Genomic DNA, 16807 nt, shown 5'->3' on the forward strand with positions numbered 1-16807 from the left:
TTTAACCATGTCTATTGCATAGGTCATTTATTGAATAATGTTGTGCAGAAATCGTCGAACAATTTGAAAACGGTGGACTCATTGCTCCGCTCCTGTTCTAAATTAGTAAAATTTTTTAAAGTGAATGGAACTAATTCAAGCTTACAGACAACATTAAAATCGTTTACACAGACTAGGTGGAATTCAATATATACAATGTTTGTTTCGATAGAGCGAAATTGGTCGTAAATCATCCTATATCTTCAAGAAAAAAATGAATTAAATCGAACAAACGACATCCAATTGAGCCATATAAGGGAAGTAATATCAGTTCTCCAACCTTTTGAAGATTCATTCAAGAAATTGGAAGCAGATAAACGGCCTACCCTACATTTAGTTTGCATTTATGCTCACTTTTTGAAGAAAAAGTGTTCTCCTAACGGATCCGACCCCGAAACAACAAAGCAATTTAAAGAAGTTTTATTGAAGCATTTAGAAGAAGTCGTAGATACAAATATCAAAATGTTCCATAAAATAGCTTTATTTTTATTTCCACCAACCAACAAACTTCTCCAGTTTGATATATCTGAGAAACTCTTAATTAAGAATGAATGTAAGCGAGCCCTAGAGAGTTCAGAAGTTAATTGGGAAGAAGAACCGCCAGTGTCATCGCCATTACCTACTCCAGATGAACCTTTCCTTGATTTTGTTGATCAAAGTTCTAGTTTTAGAAGTAATATAGATATGGAAATATCATCATACGAAAATAATAATATAAAAATGGATCCTGAATTCGATGCAGTGAAATGGTGGGATGTGCATAAAACTGAATACCCTCTTTTATATAAGTTAAGCTGTAAAATTTTGGCGACACCAGCGACAAGTACTTCTTCAGAGAGAGTTTTTTCCCAAGCCCGTTGTCTTATTTCAGAAAAACGAACGAAAATAGCAACATCAGATGACACAATTAAACAAATAATGTTTTTGCACGAAAACTTAAGAGATTTCGATATCTCAAATAATGAAGTATAAGGATTTTAGTATAAGTAAACGAACATATAATGTTTATTTTGTTTCAAATCTAAAAAGACAAAATAATTGTCTTTTTTTTAAGAACTGATAGTTTTGTTAAATGAAACCATGAAATGGTATTTTATTTTCCTTTATTTTAAATGAAATAACTAATTCTAATTAGTATAAACCTATAAATAAAATTAAAAATTCTTTTATGTTAAAATTGAAAGCCAATGTAATTTATTTTCATTTTCAATCCTAAAAGTTCGACTCTAGAAATAAACAAAATTAAATCACACCAATGTGCTCTGCTGCTTGAGGTTCTATAGAACATGCATAACCCACGCAAAACATTTATAACCCAAGTAGCAACATGTTCTATGCAACATGTATTTGATATTTGTTATGCTTGCTTTGGTTTCGATTGCCTTTTGTTGTGCTTGTGTTTTCAAGCCATGCTGCCGTCGAACGATGTATTTGTTCGGTTTGTTTAACGGAGCGCTGATGTTCTGCATGTTCTATAAAAATCCAAGCCATTTGAAATCGCTTTCAAGCATACTTGTGCAGACCTTTATTGGATACCATATACTAACATCACGTCCCAAATTTCAACCGAATCGGATGAATTTTGCTCTTCCAAGGGGCTCCGGAGGTCAAATGTGGGGATCGGTTTATATGGGGCCTATATATAATTATGGACCGATTTCGACCAATTTTGCATGGATTTTTGAGGCCATATATTAACACCACATACCAAATTTCAATTGAATCAGATGAATTTTGGTCTTCCAAGAGGATCCGGAGGTCAAATCTTGTGATCGGTTTATATGGTGGCTATATATAATTATGGACCGATGTGGACCAAATTTTGCATGGTTGTACCAAATTTCAGCCGGATCGGATGAAATTTGTTTCTCTTAGAGAATCCGCAAGCCAAATTTGGGGGTCCATTTATATTGGGGCTATACGTAAAAGTGGGCCGATATGGCCCATGTGCAATACCATCTGACCTACATCAATAACAACTACTTGTGCCAAGTTTCAAGTCGATAGCTTGTTTCGTTCGGAAGTTAGTGTTATTTCAACAGATGGACGGACTGACGGACATGCTCAGATCGTCTCAGAATTTCACCACGACCCAGAATATATATACTTTATGGGATCTTAGAGCAATATTTCGATGTGTTACAAACGGAATGACAAAGTTAATATACCCCTCATCCTAGGGTGGAGGGTATAAAGAAAAACATTTAGAGTTAAAATTATACGTTTTAAACTAGAGTTTTGAATCCTCGAATTTACACAGAAAAAAAAATTCCGTAGTTAAACTAACACTAAATTTAACTTTATTTTATTGGAAAAAAATTATTTGTTAGTAGCTATTTTTTTTGAAATTTTCCACAGCTTCATGAAATTTTAGTTTTGTTTAAGTATGTCTCAAAAATTTTATGAACTAATCGTGCACACAAAAAAAAATTTCTGATTCAATCACGAAATTAATTGATCCAATTAATTTTTTAATTGAAATGTCTTCAATCACAGAAATGATAGTATCAATTAAAAAATTAATTTGCAGTCAATTAAAAAATTAATTGATCCAATTAAAAAATTAATTGATACTATTAATTTGTGTGATTGATTTTTATTTCAATTAAAAAATTTGTTGATTCAATTAAATTTTTATTTGAACATTTTTTAAAACTCAATTAAGATTTTAATTGGAAAAATGTTCGTGAAATTTTTTTCTGTATGGGTATAAAGATCAATGACCGTACACATAAGTTCAATATGAACTAAAGCAAAAGAAGATTTTCGTACCATTCCCACAAATAGGAAGAATGAATGATTGATGATTTTCTTCTTTACATTTAGTTAATTTTGTCTTCTATGAGAGGATGTAATTTCGTGAACTGCAGTTAAAAAGTATAACAGTCCATTAAATTTTCCCGGTTTTAACAATGCTTTGTGGAAATTTCAAAATGTGGAGTAAAATTTAGTTCAATTTTCTTGGAGGTAGTTCATTTTTCATATAAAACAATTTACTTTTGTTCGGTATAGGAGATAAATTTGAATTTATTCGTGTTTTCTGCTCTTTTCCTTCATCTAATGTCAGCATATTTTAAAAACGTGTAAACAACTTGAAGTTTGGTACATGGTGTTGGTATACAGCGTTGCCAGAATTGTTTCACAAAAAACCGCTAGATTTGTCCAAAAAACTAGCCAAAAAAAGCTAAAAAATTTTAAAAAATAGCTAGAAAAAAAGCTAAAATTTTTTGTATCAAAAGTCACATTTTTGGTTGAAATTTAACAAACTTAAAGGCTTTATTTCACTTAAAATGCATATTATTTTAATTGTATTCATTTTAATTCAATTTCTGTGAGACTGTAAGAAAATTTAAGTCATATTAGCTCTGTTTGCGTACTCGATACATTTTGATTACTATCACAAATTTTTACTGGAAGTCCTTCGTTTATATTTCCTAGTAAAAACATTTTTCCCAGTAAACTTGCAATTGCCAGCTGGTTAATCATCAACAAGTCCAATGTGCGATATATTGCATAATATCACATAGAACTGCATTAGAAAATATCAATATATTTCGTTTTAACTGAATTAATGATAAATTCGTGAACGTGTACACTTCTCCTAATTTTACCCAAGAGAATAAAACCCATTCTAACTGTCTTGCAAGTTTATATTGAATAACTTTTATTCGAAAAATTCCCATACAAACCTATTGTTGTCCAATTTTCGTAAATGTAAATCCATTCCATTAATATTTAGCAGATTTGTTTTGATCCTATCACTACGAATTTTTTCATTGCATTTTTTGATGTTAAAAAAAATAATACCACATTCAAAACTTTATTTCCTTAATTATTTCTATGTTCGGTTCCAAAGATTTTGTACACTAATGATTTTGGTATTGATTCCGAGTCAAATTTGAATTTAAATATTCGTTTTTTTCAGCTTTTTCTTCATGAGTTATCATAGTGCTTTAAAAACGTGCTAACGACAACTTAAATTTCCAAATTCAGACTCGACTTTAAGTAGAAATTATTCTATGTATACGTTTTTAAAATAAAATGTTGAAAAACCTGTTCTATTTTTGAACGCTATTTTGGTTTGTGGTCAAGATACAAAAACTCCACAAATTTAAAGACTGTTTCATTAATTTTAAGAATTTTTTAGAATTGACCTAGCCTTCTTTCATGAAAAGATACCCATTTTTAAGTTGAATCACTTAACTATAAGGACAAAAAGAATTTATCGGCTATTGGACAAGGAAAACAGTTTATATAAGAGAAATTCACAAATGCTATTATAACCAAAATTCGCGTTCGTATTTTAAGGAAATGAAATCTTTGGCCTCACCACAATATTTTTTCAATGTATACAGCAATTCACATCTACTATTTTAATTTAGTAATATCATAATAAGTGTAGAATATTATAATAACATAAAAAGGATAAACGAGTCAAATGCTAATATTCCTAATAATTTACTGACAGTTTATATAAGGAATTGAAATATGTGGAAAACCTTATTCTGGCTGCAAGGCTTAGATAAAAACGAAGTTTTATCCATATTTCAATAGGAACATGTCGAAAATAAAAAAAGCCAAAAATAGCTAAAAGTGTCATGAAAAAAAAGCCAGAAAAAAAGCTAAAAGCTAAATGCATTTTTTTCCCGCTAAACGTCTTCAAAAAAAGCCAAATCTAGCGGGAAAAAAGCTAAATTGGCAACGCTGTTGGTATATGTACTCTAACAACCATGAAAAAATTGGTCCACATCGGTCCATAATTATATATGGCCCTTATATAAACCGATCCCCAGATTTGAACTTCGGAGCCTCTTGTAGGAGCAAAATTCATCCGATCCGGTCGAAATTTGGTACATTTCGCTAGTGTATGGCCGATAACAACCATACCAAAATTGGTCCGTATCGATCTATCCCAGCAAAAACTCCTATTAACAGGTATGAGTACAAGTATGCTTGCGGCAAATTAGGTAATAACTTCTTTGTACAAATATCAGCAGTAATACTTTTACACGGGCATGACATTGGAGGAAAGTGCTTCGGTGCAAGCATACCAGAAGTCGAAAAATAAGTACTTCGTCGCAAGCATACCAGCTCTCCAAAAATAATAGCTTTACCATAAATTAGACTTATAAAGAGATTATCTTCTCTTTCACTGATATGATAAGAAGTTTCCGAACCGCCCTCGTATCTATACAAACTTTTGTCAATTTTTTTTTTCTGTTGAACATTTTGTCAGAATTTTATTTCTGTAGAAATTTTTGTCAAAATCATTGTTGTCGTTTTTTATTTCAGCCTTAAACCATGCATTGACTAAACTACAAGTGTAGCTTAACAAACAGAGGAAAAATTTTATTTCTATAGAAAATTTATGAAGCATTTCATACTTGGAGAGGAATTTTTTGCAAAATCTTTCAAAACATCAACCAATCTACCAAACAGTAAAAATCTGCCATTTTTGGTAGACTCGTGTACATAAATGCATATAGCCCCCATATAACATAAAGCGACGCAATATTTCAATTCTGGCTCTATAATTACAGCACAAAAGTTCATATCGGTTCGTAATTATTTATTCCCTATATATACCGGTCAAGAACTGAATATATACGTATTTAATCGACCTTTCTTTTGTCTACGATATATCCCGCATGGACTAACATACAATTTAGAAGATGATGTTAAGAAGTTTTAAAATGCCTTGCCATCGGCCGCAACCCAAGTAATTTAATTTTGGATGACCGTCTTTAGTAGAAGTTTCTACGCAATCCATGGTGGAGGGTACATAAGATTAGGCCTGGCCGAACTCCCGGCCGTATATAATTGTTTTAATTTTGTTTATAAATTCGTAACCATAACGTTTTCAGATCATGAACGCTGGTTGTTGTTTTGACAATGCATGGTGTCATATTAACGTTGTCATATTGACCCCGTCGGTTCTCAGTTTGACAACAAAACAAAAATGAAAAACGAAGTTTTGCATGGTACACTGGTAGTTCGTTATATCAACAAAATGTGTCATTAAAATTGAACCATTGAAACAACAATTTGTTGATATAACAATTTGTTTCATTACTATAAAGAATTTTCTGATAATCAATGAAATGTTTCGTACTAATAACACAAATTTTCAGTGTTTTAATGAATATGTTTCATTAGATGTATGAAAAATTTTCGTTGGCTCAATTTTAAAGAAAATTTTTTTATGTGTTAGTTGGCATATATGAAGCACGATTATTAGAGAGCGTTTGCTGAAATCATGTACAACATCTCAACCGGATCGAATGAACTCTGTCACTCCGGTAGGCTCAAGATGTCAAATCCGGGGGATCAGTTCATATGTGAGCAATATATAATTATGATCAGATATGCTTTTTATAAGGCACATATATTTAAATGACGTTCGATATCAGGATCGGTATAATGAGGGCTATCTATATATGATCCTGGACTGATATAAATCAGTACTCAATGTTAGTATATGTCCTCTATACTAACATTGGATACCAACCTTTCAGAATGGATTTAATTGTTTCTCAGGCCGCATCAGATCAAATCTGCAGATCGGTTTATATAGAGGCTATGTATGGGGTATCCCACCTACATCAATAATATATACTTGTTTTAAGTTTCAAGCCGATAGATTGTTTCTTATTAAAGTTAGCAAGATTCTTACAGATGGGTGGACATCGTTAAATCGACTACAAATTTCACCATTACCAAGAACATTTATATTTTATTGGGTAAGAGAGAAGATTTCAAAGGGTACGAACGTAGTCGAAAATATAGTATATCCGAATCGTATGCCCCTGAGGAATTCCATTCGTAGAAAGAAATTGTGATTTTCTTATTTTAATGGATATTTTTATACCCACCACCATAGAATGGTGACGGGGGTACAATAAGTTTGTCATTCCGTTTGTAACACATCGAAATATCGATTTCCGACTATATAAAGTATATATATTCTTGATCAGGGAGAAATTCTAAGACGATATAAGCATGTCCGTCTATGCGTCTGTCTGTTGTAATCACGCTACAGCCTTCAATAATGGCGCTATCGTCCTGAAATTTGGCACAGATTCGTCTTTTGTTTGCAGGCAGGTCAAGTTCGAAGATGGGCTATATCGGTCCAAGTTTTGATATAGTCCCCATATAAACCGACCTCACGATTTGGGGTCTTGGGCTTTATATGACTACAAAGCAAAATGTGCATTCGTATTTTAAAGACATGAAATCTTTGACCTCACGAAAATATTTTTTTCAGTGTAAAAAGTTTTTCTACAGATATACGAAAATCATGAAAATGAAAAATTGACGTAGAATATGTAATGAAGAATGTTTCGTAAAATTAACGAAGAGAATTCTTTCGGTGTGGCGGAGGATTTCAGTTTACTACACCTTAAAAATTACCATATAAATGTTTTTTTTTGATCTTGGGGTTTTTCGAAGCATCAAGAAATTTGCAATTAGCGTAGTAATAAAAATAAATTATGAAATAATTAATTCATAAAACGCTACAAAATATAACAAAACTAAAACAGTGAATAGCACTTATTTTCAACATACTATCGTTATAATGAATAACCGTTTGCGAAATAAGAAAAAATGAAACCTGCCCATGAGAAATAATATAAAGAGAGAGAGAGATAGAGTGTGACAGAGTGTACCCTATCGAAACTGATAACTTACACCTAACTGAAGGTTGATATTCATTATGCATGAATATTTCAATTTTGTCTTAACACGCTATGAAATTGTAATGAACTTACAACAATATGGGCTTGTAGGCACCTACGATGTTTGGCCATAGGGCCAAGTGGAGCAATAAATGCACAACGGTGATGTTCCATATTCATGCAGTTTTTAATTGCATAAATTTCAATGCGGACATTGTTCTACTAAACACTGGAAAACTTGATATGTTTGCTATCGATATGCCGAATTTCGATCATATAAGACTATCACGATATTTTATCAAACAAGTATATACGGCCGTAAGTTCGGCCGGGCCGAATCTTATGTACCCTCCACCATGGATTGCGTAGAAACTTCTACGAAAGACTGTCATCCACAATCGAAATACTTGGGTTGTGGTATCTTAAAACTTCTTAACATAGTTTTCTAGATTGTGAGTTAGTCCATTCGTGGTATATATTAGACAAAAAAAGTTATGTATAGTTAAGTCTACAAATAATTACGAATCGATTTATCTCAGGGATATATATATAACTATAGACCGATATGGACCTAGTTAGGCATGGTTGTTAATGGCCACATACTAGCACAATGTACCAAATTTCTACTCACTCGGATGAAATTTGCTCCTCCAAGAGGCTCCAAACCGAAATCTCGGGATCGGTTTATATGGGGCTATATGTGATTATGGACTGATATGGACCACTTTTGACATGGTTGTTAAATATCATATACGATCACCACGTACCAAATTTCAAGCAGATCGGATGAATTTTGCTTCTCCAAAAGGCACCGGAGGTCAAATCTGGGGATCGGTTTATATGGGAGCTATATATAATTATGGGCTGATAGGAACCAATTCCTGCATGGTTATTGGATACCATATACTAGCATCACGTAACAAATTTCAACCGAATGGGAAGAATTTTGCTCTTTCAAGGGGCTTTGGAGGTCAAATCTGGGGATCGGTTTATATGGGGCCTATATATAATTATGGACCGATTTCGACCAATTTGTGCATGGGAGTTTGAGGCCATATATTAACACCACGTACCAAATTTCAACTGAATCAGATGAATTTTGGTCTTCCAAGAGGCTCCGGAGGTAAAATCTGGTGATCGGTTTATATGGGGGCTATATATAATTATGGACCGATTTCGACCAATTTTAGAGGCCTCGCAAGCCAAATCGGTGGATCATTTTATATGGGGGCTATATAAATTATGGACCGATGTGGACCAATTTTTGCATGGTTGTTAGAGACCATATACTAACACCATGTACCAAATTTCAGCCGGATCGGATGAAATTTGCTGAAATTTGCGAAAGCCAAATCTGGGGATCGGTTTATATGGGGGCTATATACAATAATGGACCGATGTGGACCAATTTTTGCATGGTTGTTAGAGACCATATACTAACACCATGTACCAAATTTCAGCCGGATCCGATGACATTTGCTTCTCTTAGAGGCCTCGCAAGCGAAATCGGGGGATCGGTTTATATAGGGGCTATATATAATTATGGACCGATGTGGACCAATTTTTGCATGGATGTTAGAGACCATATACTAACACCATGTACCAAATTTCAGCCGGATCGGATAAAATTTGCGGCTCTTAGACGCCTCACAAGCCAAATTTGGGGGTCGGTTTATATGGGGACTATACGTAAAAGTGGACCGATATGGCCCATTTGCAATACCATTCGACCTACATCAATAACAACTATTTGTGCCAAGTTTCAAGTCGATAGCTTGTTTCGTTCGGAAGTTAGCGTGATTTCAACAGACGGACGGACGGACATGCTCAGATCGACTCAGAATTTCACCACAACCCAGAATATATATACTTTATGGGGTCTTAGAGCAATATTTCGATGTGTTACAAACGGAATGACAAAGTTAATATACCCCCATCCTATGGTGGAGGGTATAAAACCAGAACTGAAACTAGCAATAATCAGGGAGAAATTTTAAGACGATATAACGATGTCCGTCTGTCTGTCTGTAGTAATCAACAACTCTGCTTTTGAATGCAGCCAGTTCAAGTTCGAAGATGCCCACCATCGGTCCAGTTTTTGATATAGCACCCATATAAATCGATCCCCCGAGAGTCGTCGTCTTGAGCTAGATAATTCCTTAAAAATGTATTTATTTTAAAGCAGGATATAAAACTACAGGATTTAGAAGATTTCTATAGTTTTATACCCCCATTGCTCAATATGACTAATGTTGTGGAAGAGTAATTAAAGATTATGTTTGTTGGAGACCATGTCCAGTTGCAATGACTTTGTTTTTACACTATTGATTTTGGAATGGATTCCGAACCAAAAAAGCGGAGAATTGAAGAATGGGTCCAAGCAAGAAGAGCAGCGTATCAAAATTTTGCTCGCGCATCGCGAAAATCCGAGCTACTCGCACGCAAAGCTGGCAAAATCGCTAAAAGTTGCCAAATCAACCGTTACAAATGTAATTAAAGTGTTTGGGGAACGTTTGTCGACAGCCAGGAAGTCTGGATCGGGGGAAATCGAAAACCGGAAGCCGCTGAGACGACAAAGAGAGTTGCCGGTAGTTTCAAGCGAAACCCTAACCTCTCTCTCTCCGAGATGCCGCAAATAAGCTGGGTGTATCGTCTACAACCGTGCATCGAGCCAAAAAAACGAGCCGGACTATCGACTTACAAGAAGGTAGTGACTCCAAATCGCGATGATAAACAAAATACGACGGCCAAAGCGCGATCCCGGAGGCTGTACACGACGATGCTGACGAAGTTTGACTGCGTGGTAATGGACGACGAAACCTACGTCAAAGCCGACTACAAGCAGCTTCCGGGACAGGAGTTTTATACGGCAAAAGGAAGGGGAAAGGTAGCAGATATTTTCAAGCACATAAAACTGTCTAAGTTCGCAAAGAAATATCTGGTTTGGCAAGCCATCTGTACACTGAAAAAAAAGCATACCCGGTTCCAAAGATTTTGTCTTTACTTTAAAAAATTTGGTATTGATTCTGAGCCAAAGAAGCGGAGAATACAAGTAAGGATACTTTTAAGACACAATTCTCTTTTAAATTTGGGTTTTGTGTACTTGCTTCTAGGAAGCAAATTTTAATATTTCGCTTTTTGAGATTTTTTTCTTCATATGCTATCAAAGTCCTTTAAAAACGAGTTAACTACAACTTTATTTTTCAAGTTAAGACTCGACTTCCAGTAGAAATTATGCTATGTTTCAAGTAAAAAGCTTCTTTAAAATAAAGTGTTGAAAAACATGTCCTATATCTGAACGATTTTTTGCTTTGTAGTCAAGATGCAAAAAGACAACTAATTTAAAGACAATTTCATTAAATTTAAAGAATTTTTCTGAATTATTAAAGTCAAGTTGACCTTAGCCCAAACATTTTTTCTTTCATGTTATGATACCCATTTTTAGTCAAATCACTTAATTATAAGGACAATACGACTTCATTGAAAAGTTTATCGACTTTTGGACAAGGAAAAAAGCTTTATATTAGAGAAATGCGTCTTCTAGGCTAAGCAAACTTTGCATTCGTATTTAAAGACACGAAATCTTTGATCTCACGACAATATTTTTTTCAGTGTACCTGTGGCTTGAAAAGCAGCATTTTCATAGCTTCCGGGACTGTCAACCAAGAAATTTACGTGGAAGAGTGTTTTAATAAACGTCCTGTTTTGGCCGGATTTGGCATCTTGCCATTACGGTAAAAAGGCCATGGAGTACGCCGCCAACAACGTGCAGGTGGTTCCCAAGGACAAGAACCCTCCCAACACGCCAGAGCTCCGCCCAATAGAGAAATACTGGGCTATTGTCAAGCGGAACCTAAAGAAGACCAAAAAAACTGCTAAGGACGAGCAGCAGTTCAAGGCAAACTGGCTTTCTGCGGCGAAGAAGGTGGCTGTACAAAATATGATGGCAGGTGTCAAGCGTGAGGCCCGGCAAATCGGATTTGGAAAAGCGAAAGCCTAACTGAATATTTTTGCTGAATTTTATACTAATTGAACTTGAAAAATAAATTTAATTTGATTTTTTAAATAAACGATTTCACCGATTTACACGCGTTTTCCCTTGACCAAATTTTGACCGTATCACCCTTTAGGTTTCATGTAAAACACGTCTTTAAAATGAAGTGTTGAAACACATCTCCTATTTTTTAATGTCTTTTTGCTTTGTATACCGAAAGAATTCTCTTCGTTAATTTTACGAAACATTCTTCATTAACTATTCTTCGTGAATTATTCATTAAAACAAAGAAATGTTCATTAATTTTCGTAAATTTTACGAAGAACAATTTACGAATATACGAAACGTCCACAAAATATTCTACATTAACTTTTCCTCGTAAAAGTTCGTACTTTTAACTAATTTTTCTACAAATTTCATGGTTTTTGTAAAGAAATTTTTACGAATTTAAAAGCACAAAACATTAAAAAGGTACAAAACATTTTCTTTGAAATAACGAAGAATTATTGTATGTCTTTCACGGTGGTGGGCATTTAAGATTCAAGCTGAATTTTTGGCCGTATATACATCACACACTGAAAAAAAGCATGCGCGGTTCCAAAGATTTTGTCTTTACTTTAACAATCTTGGTATTGATTCCAAGCCAAAGAAGCGGAGAATACAAGTAAGGATACTTTTAAGAAAAAATTCTCTTTTAAATTTGGGTTTTGTGTACTTGTAGTCAAGGAAGCAAATTTTAATTTTTTTGTTTTTTTCGGCGTTTTTTTTCTTCATAAGCCATCAAAGTCCCTTAAAAACGAGTTAACGACAACTTTCCAAATTACGACTCGACTTCCAGTACAAATTATGCTATGTTTCAAGTAAAGAAGGTCTTTAAAATAAAGTGTCCTATATTTGAACGATTTTTTGCTTTGTAGTCAAGATGCAAAAAGACAACAAATTTAAAGACAATTTCATTAAATTTAAAGAATTTATTAAAGTCAAGTTGACCTTCATGTTATGATACCCATTTTTAAGTTAGGTTAAAGTGGCAGCCCGATTAAGATTCAGGCTCACTTAGACTATTCAGTCCATTGTGATAATACCCATTTTTAAGTCAAATCACAACGCGACTTCATTGAAAAGTTTATCTACTTTTGGACAAAGAAAAAAACTTTGTATTGGAGAAATGCGTCTTCTATGCTAAGCAAAATTTGCATTCGTATTTTAAGGATATGAAATCTTAGGCCTCACCAGGATATGAAATCTTAGGCCTCAACAAAAAAATTGGAAGTTTTTCCACAAACAGTTATTTTTAAGAGCATCCCGGGATCCTCCATATATGGTTTTCATGTTTTCCTGCAAATACTCTGTTTGGCGGATTAAAGTCAAAATTTCAATTTTGGACAACTAAATGTCACAAAAAAGAATATAAAATCAATGAAAATAAAAAATGAAAATAATGAAAATAAAACTAAAAATTTCAGCTCCGCGGCGATTTGAACGTGTGCCTTTTGACTTTTTCACTTCCATGGAAGTTCTTTTGAGAAGGTTTTGCAAATTACTATGATATTAATTTTTATAGCCTGCGCTACACTGTGGAACAGGGTATTATAAGTTAGTGAATGATGTCTTTGGCAATAATGCTCAGTGTGGGTCCCTAAAACGATCTAGTCATGTCTGTCTGTCCGTCCGCCCGTCTGTCTGTGAACACATTTTGGTGATCAAAGTCTAGGTCGCAGTTTAAATCCAATAGCCTTCAAATTTGGCACAAGTTCCTGTTTTGAGTCAGAATAGAACCCTATTGATTTTGGAAGAAATCAGTTCAGATTTAGATATAGCTCTCATATATATCTTTCGCCCGATATAGACTTATATGGCCCCAGAAGCCACAGTTTTAGCCCAATTTGTTTGAAATTTTGCACTAGGAGTACAATTAGTAGTCTAGTCAAATGTGCTAAATTTTATTGAAATCGGTTCAGATTTAGATATAGCTCCCATATATATCTTAAGCCCGATTTTCCGTCATATGACCACAGAGGTCAAAGTTTTAGTCCGATTTACGTGAAATTTTGCACAGGGAGTAGAATTAAAATACACGCAAAAAAATAATTGTTTCCTCCCAAACGAAATTTTAGACAAACAAAGTTCGTTTCTCATTTGCTTTTCGCTGTAAGGAAGTGTATTTGGAAGAAAAGTATATACATTTTGTGATAAACGTTTATTCTTTTTCAGGATGTAAAAACAATTTCATAAAGACAAACTCAACAAAAAAAAACATTGTTTTTTTGATCGATTTCATTTGATCGTTATTGTTTTTCTTGATCTCAGCTTAAAACCATGCATTGACTAAACTACAAGTGTAGCTTAACCAACAGAGGAAAAGTATGATTGTCAAATTTATTTGGGCAAAGCCTTATAGACTGCAAGATGATTGGATGCTGTTTCGGAATTACCACGTTCCTCATCAGCATCCTCTAATTGCAGCAAAACTATCAACCAATTATCTGAATAAATTCGGGTAATTCACTCAACCCAAAGTGAACTACACTTGAACCCTACTTTATTACTATAGAAAATTTTGTCAACACTTTATTTCTATAAAAAAATTTTGTCAACACTTTATTACTATAGAAAAATTTGTCAACACTTTATTTCTATAAAAAATTTTTTCAAAATTTTATTACTATAGAAAATTTTCTCAAAACTTTATTATTATAGAAAATTTTGTCAAGATTTTATTTCTATAGAAAATTTTGTTAAAATTTTATTTCTATAGAAAATTTTGTCAAAATTTTATTTCTATAGAAAATGTTGTCAAAACTTTATTTCTATAGAAAATTTTGTCAAAATTTTATTTCTATAGAAAATTTTGTCAAACTGAATTATTTACGTATTTAATCGGCCTTTTTTGTTTAATATATACCCCGTATGGACTAACTTACAATTGAGAACGCGGTGTGAAGAAGTTTTAAGATACCTTGCCACCAGCAAGTGTTACCGCAACCCAAGTAATTCTATTGTGGATGACAGTCTTTAGTACAAGTTTCTATGCAATCCATGGTGGAGGGTACTCGTACATAAGATTCGGCCTGGCCGAACTTACGGCCGTATATGCTTGTTTTTTCTTGAGGCACGTGCGTATTAATGAAAATAAACTTGCTATATGACAACCAAATTAGCTGTTTTTTAATTCAACTTAAAGAGAACACTTGCAGCTTTAGATACCGTTACAGTTTTATGAACAAACACGACGCTGACAGTTAGTCTCAAAATAAAAAAAGTTGGCCACAGGCAACTAGGGTCGAAAGGGTTATGAAAATTAAGCGTTACATATTTATGAAAGTTTTATTCAAATCTGATCCGATATTCCTGATATTCGTCAAATCCAAGAGTAGTTGCAAAAACCTTTTGGTTTCTTAAAAATTTGGAGACACATATATATGGGACCTTTATCTAAATTCCATTTTGTTATGTCCGCTATCTACTGAATTTAGAAATAAACGAATTATTGAGAAAATTAAATTTTGCATTCGCATTCGGTTAATATGTCCGCAGCTAAATTGCGTTTTACCTTAATCTTTTCGTTACAGTTAATAAATTCGAGTCAACATGTCACTATTGGAAATCCCATTAAGCAAACTCCTCTAGCGCCAACCACACTGACATCGACTTTATTACCAAATAGTCCTCAGCCAGCTGCTGGAGCTGAGATGGCGAGTAGTAATAGTGACACTTCCAGCGGTTCCATAACACCGGACGCCTTATCTCAAACATCTGTCCTGGGCAGTACAACTCCGGCAGCAACAATAACATGTAATGCTTCGGTAGTTAGTGGAATTCAGCCGTATACGATATCCGTTTTAACTGGCAGCAGTAGACGATCACCAATTATTAATGCCAATGGAATTGGTATAGGTGTTAAAAGTCACGGAGTAGACACCAGCACAACTCCTTCATGCTGTGATAATGGTCACCTTATAGACCCCATGACTGGCCATACTGTATGTTCTTGTCAACATGATATTTCTAGTAATTCCAGTAGAATTTCTGCTCTGGGATCTTATACTGGATTGGCCGGAGGTGCTTCAATGGCTGCCGTGGGAATGAGCGTTTTGGGTTCAACATACCCCTCAAACGATCACAACCCCTACCCAAGTATAGCTGTAGACACTACGACCCCGTTTTATACTAACTTGGTAAGTCAATCGAAGATTTTGTTTAATATCACATCAGGGATAAAAAATGCAGTACTATAGTACTTTATTCAATACTGTTTTACATTGGTTAGTAACGTATTACCCCCGCGGATGATTTAGTACCTTTTGTGTATACAGTTTTGAAACGTTTCATCAGTTTCAGTTATCATGGTACAATAATTTAGAAAAAATATTTTGAAATTTTGAGCAAATTTTTTTCAAATTTATTTGCTAAAGGCTGTTTGCAGTGTATTGAACCTGTATGTTGACAAATTTGGTAAAACAGACAAGTTAATTTGGGAAGAAAATCTCCATTTTGTAACAGCCAGAGTCAAAATCTTTTTTTTTATACCCTAAACCTACCAGAAATATTGCTTAGACCCAACAAAATATATACCGATCGATTCAGAATCACCTCCTGAATCGATCTAGCCCTTGGTGTCCGTCCGTCCATGTATTTGTTGTTCGCAGGATTCCGGATTTTGATGAAATTTGGTATGTGGCGCTTTTTTAGCATAAGGACGAACGCTATTGAATTTGGGAAAAAATCGGATCAAATTTAGATATAGCTCCGATATATATGTATTGCCCGATTTCGATAAATGGGGTAAGATTGCGCTCATTTACTAACCGAACGCCGTTAAATTTGTCACAAAGTAATCCAATTGACTACCCTTTAAGTGTGTCAAATTTCAATTGAAATCGGCTCTCATATATATGTATTAACCGATTTTGCCAAATTTGGCCATAAATCCCTTATTTATAAATCGATCTTACTCAAAATTAGCCAAAACTAATCTTCTATAGTACTTACTACATGTGCAAAAATCATCGAAATCGGTTCAGATTTAGCTATATATGAATCGCCCGATTTTCCAAAATGTGGTCATAATAGCCTTATTTATTAACCGATCTTACTG

At 34.1% G+C, this 16807-nt stretch overlaps 1 protein-coding gene across 1 annotated transcript in view; it reads left to right on the forward strand.

The window, feature by feature from the left end:
• Positions 1–16807, forward strand: part of LOC142234808 (homeobox protein araucan-like) — a 476647-nt gene that overhangs the window by 187272 nt on the left and 272568 nt on the right. The window contains exon 2 of the mRNA XM_075305997.1: positions 15282–15887. Coding sequence (XP_075162112.1) covers positions 15282–15887 — 606 coding nt within the window. The remainder of the gene's footprint in view (positions 1–15281; positions 15888–16807) is intronic.

Source organism: Haematobia irritans, chromosome 4 (genome assembly GCF_050003625.1).
Source record: "Haematobia irritans isolate KBUSLIRL chromosome 4, ASM5000362v1, whole genome shotgun sequence".
NCBI lineage: Eukaryota > Metazoa > Arthropoda > Insecta > Diptera > Muscidae > Haematobia > Haematobia irritans.